Source organism: Chenopodium album, chromosome 1, assembly GCF_948465745.1.
Source record: "Chenopodium album chromosome 1, dcCheAlbu1.1, whole genome shotgun sequence".
Classification (NCBI taxonomy): domain Eukaryota; kingdom Viridiplantae; phylum Streptophyta; class Magnoliopsida; order Caryophyllales; family Amaranthaceae; genus Chenopodium; species Chenopodium album.
The window spans coordinates 59,457,800-59,459,985 of NC_137834.1; the positions used below are offsets into that span (position 1 = coordinate 59,457,800).

At 36.9% G+C, this 2,186-nt stretch overlaps 1 protein-coding gene across 1 annotated transcript; it reads right to left on the reverse strand.

Moving 5' to 3' along the window:
- Nucleotides 1–227: 227 nt before the first annotated feature.
- Nucleotides 228–2,186, reverse strand: LOC145633574 (uncharacterized). Its single transcript, XM_081685533.1, has 4 exons — nt 2,081–2,186; nt 1,281–1,942; nt 1,050–1,139; nt 228–860 (listed from the first exon to the last, which is right to left on the reverse strand). Exons 1-4 carry the CDS (start codon nt 2,184–2,186, stop codon nt 228–230), a joined length of 1,491 nt encoding a protein of 496 aa, XP_081541659.1.

Consider the following 2,186-nt stretch of genomic DNA (forward strand, 5'->3'; position numbering starts at 1 on the left):
TCTTCATGTAAACTTCTTAATGTAAGTCACCATGTAAGAAGGCATTATTGATGTCAAATTGATGAATAGGCCACTTGCAAGAGGCTGCAATGGCTAGAACACATCTAACTGTGGACATCTTGACAAAAGGAGAGAAAGTTTCCTCAAAATCAACTCCATACTTCTAGTAAAACCTTTGGCAACCAACCTAGCCTTGCATCTCTCTAGGGTCCCATCAGCCTTCAATTTCAGTTTATATACCCATTTACACCCAATGGCTTTCTTGGAAGGTGAGTAACTATATCCCAAGTTGAATTCTTTTCAAGAGCTATGATCTTAGTCTGCATAGCTTGTACCCAATTGTTGTCTTGAGAAGCTTCAAGATAAGAGACTGGTTCAACCAGCAGGGCAGCCGTGTGAGCTAGAATATTTCTGGATGTAGAAGGGAGAGAATCAAATGAAACAATATTACACCAGTGAGATTGGGAGGTATAACACTTGTAATCTTTCATCCAAGAGGGTGGATTTCTTAGCCTGGAAGACAACCTAGGCTGTCTTGAAGCCTGTTGCGGAGAAGACAAGACTGAAGCAGTAAGAGCATGAGTATTAGAAAGAGTGTCAGATATAGTGTTCCCATTTGAAACAGAATTCGAAGTAAAGGAGGGAGGATAAGAAGGTGGGGGGGAAGGAGGAGGAAACGTGTTGGGATCTGGTGTGAAATCAAGGTCATCTGAATAATAAGCAGTGTGTTTAGGCAAGAAATTGTCAAGTGAGAGATGATTTGAAAATTTATAGTGAAAAGGGAAATGAAACTCATGGAACACCAAATCTCTAGTAACATGAATATTATAAGTGCTAAGACCAAGTAATTTATAGCCTTTCTAATGCAAGGCATAACTAATGAACACACCAAGGACAGCTCTGGCATCAAATTTTCTTCTGTGAACCTTAGAAGTAGAATGGAAACAAAGACAACCAAAAGATTTCAGTTGCTCTAATGGAGTAGTAGTGTTGTGATGTTTCTGGTAAGGTGTGTTGTAATTAATGCTTGACAAGGGCATTCTGTTTACCAAATAGGTAGCACAAAGGACAACTTCTCCCCAAAATCTCTTAGGAAGCTGTGACTGGAAACTAAGGGCCCTGCCAGTCTCAACAAGTGCCTATGTTTGCGTTCCACAACCCCATTTTGTTGTGAAATATCTGAGCAACTAGTCTGTTGAACAATGCCTTGACTAGTCAGTCATCTCCAAGTTACTATTAGACCTCACACACAAAATTTTAGTGTTAAATTGAGTGTGTACATATTTGGTAAAGTCAACCAAAACAGATACAACATCAAATTCAAATTTCAACAAATGTACCCATGTATATCTAGAGTAGTCATCAACAATTGTTAAGAACTGATTGTATCCATTGTAAGTTTTGTCCTTATAAGGACCCCATACATCAATGTGAATAAGCTTAAAAGGTTTACAAGTCTTTATTGAACTCTTAGGAAAATACTTTCTAGTCTGTCTAGCAGCTGGACAGATCTTACACAAAACAGAATTACTACATTCCTTGACGTTCCAAGGCAAAATATGCTTGAAATTATGCAAAGGTAAATGCCTTAACCTAAGATTCCATAACTCAGCATTCTTAGTGGCATTACTAGCTTGATTCCAACCAGTAGTATTACAAGATTTAAGAAATGGAGCAAACAATGAACTATTTGAGGATAATCTCTGATCTTCAATAAAATACAGACAACCATGCAGTTTACCAAGAAGAATTGAACTATGTGAAAGGCCTTGAGAAAAGCATGCAGTACTTGTAAATGAAACAGAACAATTCATATCGTTGCATAATTTTGGAACTGACAACAGATTAAATTTGGATGCAGGAACATGTAATACATTATTAAAATGTATAACATTGTTTATAACAACAGTTCCTATATACATAACTTCATATATACTTCCATCTGGAATAGTTATGGTATTATGAGAACCAAATTACTTTTTATATGAAGAAAACATACTTAGATCTATGCATATGTGATCTGTAGCACCACTATCAATCAACCATCCCAAGTTAAGGTAAGAAGAGAAGCAGAATTTACCTGCTAAATTAGCTTGAGCATCAATATCGGTGCTGGAAGATTGATGAGCAAAAGTAGTGTTTGGCTTGGTATGAAGCAATTCCATAAGGTGATTATATTGATCCAT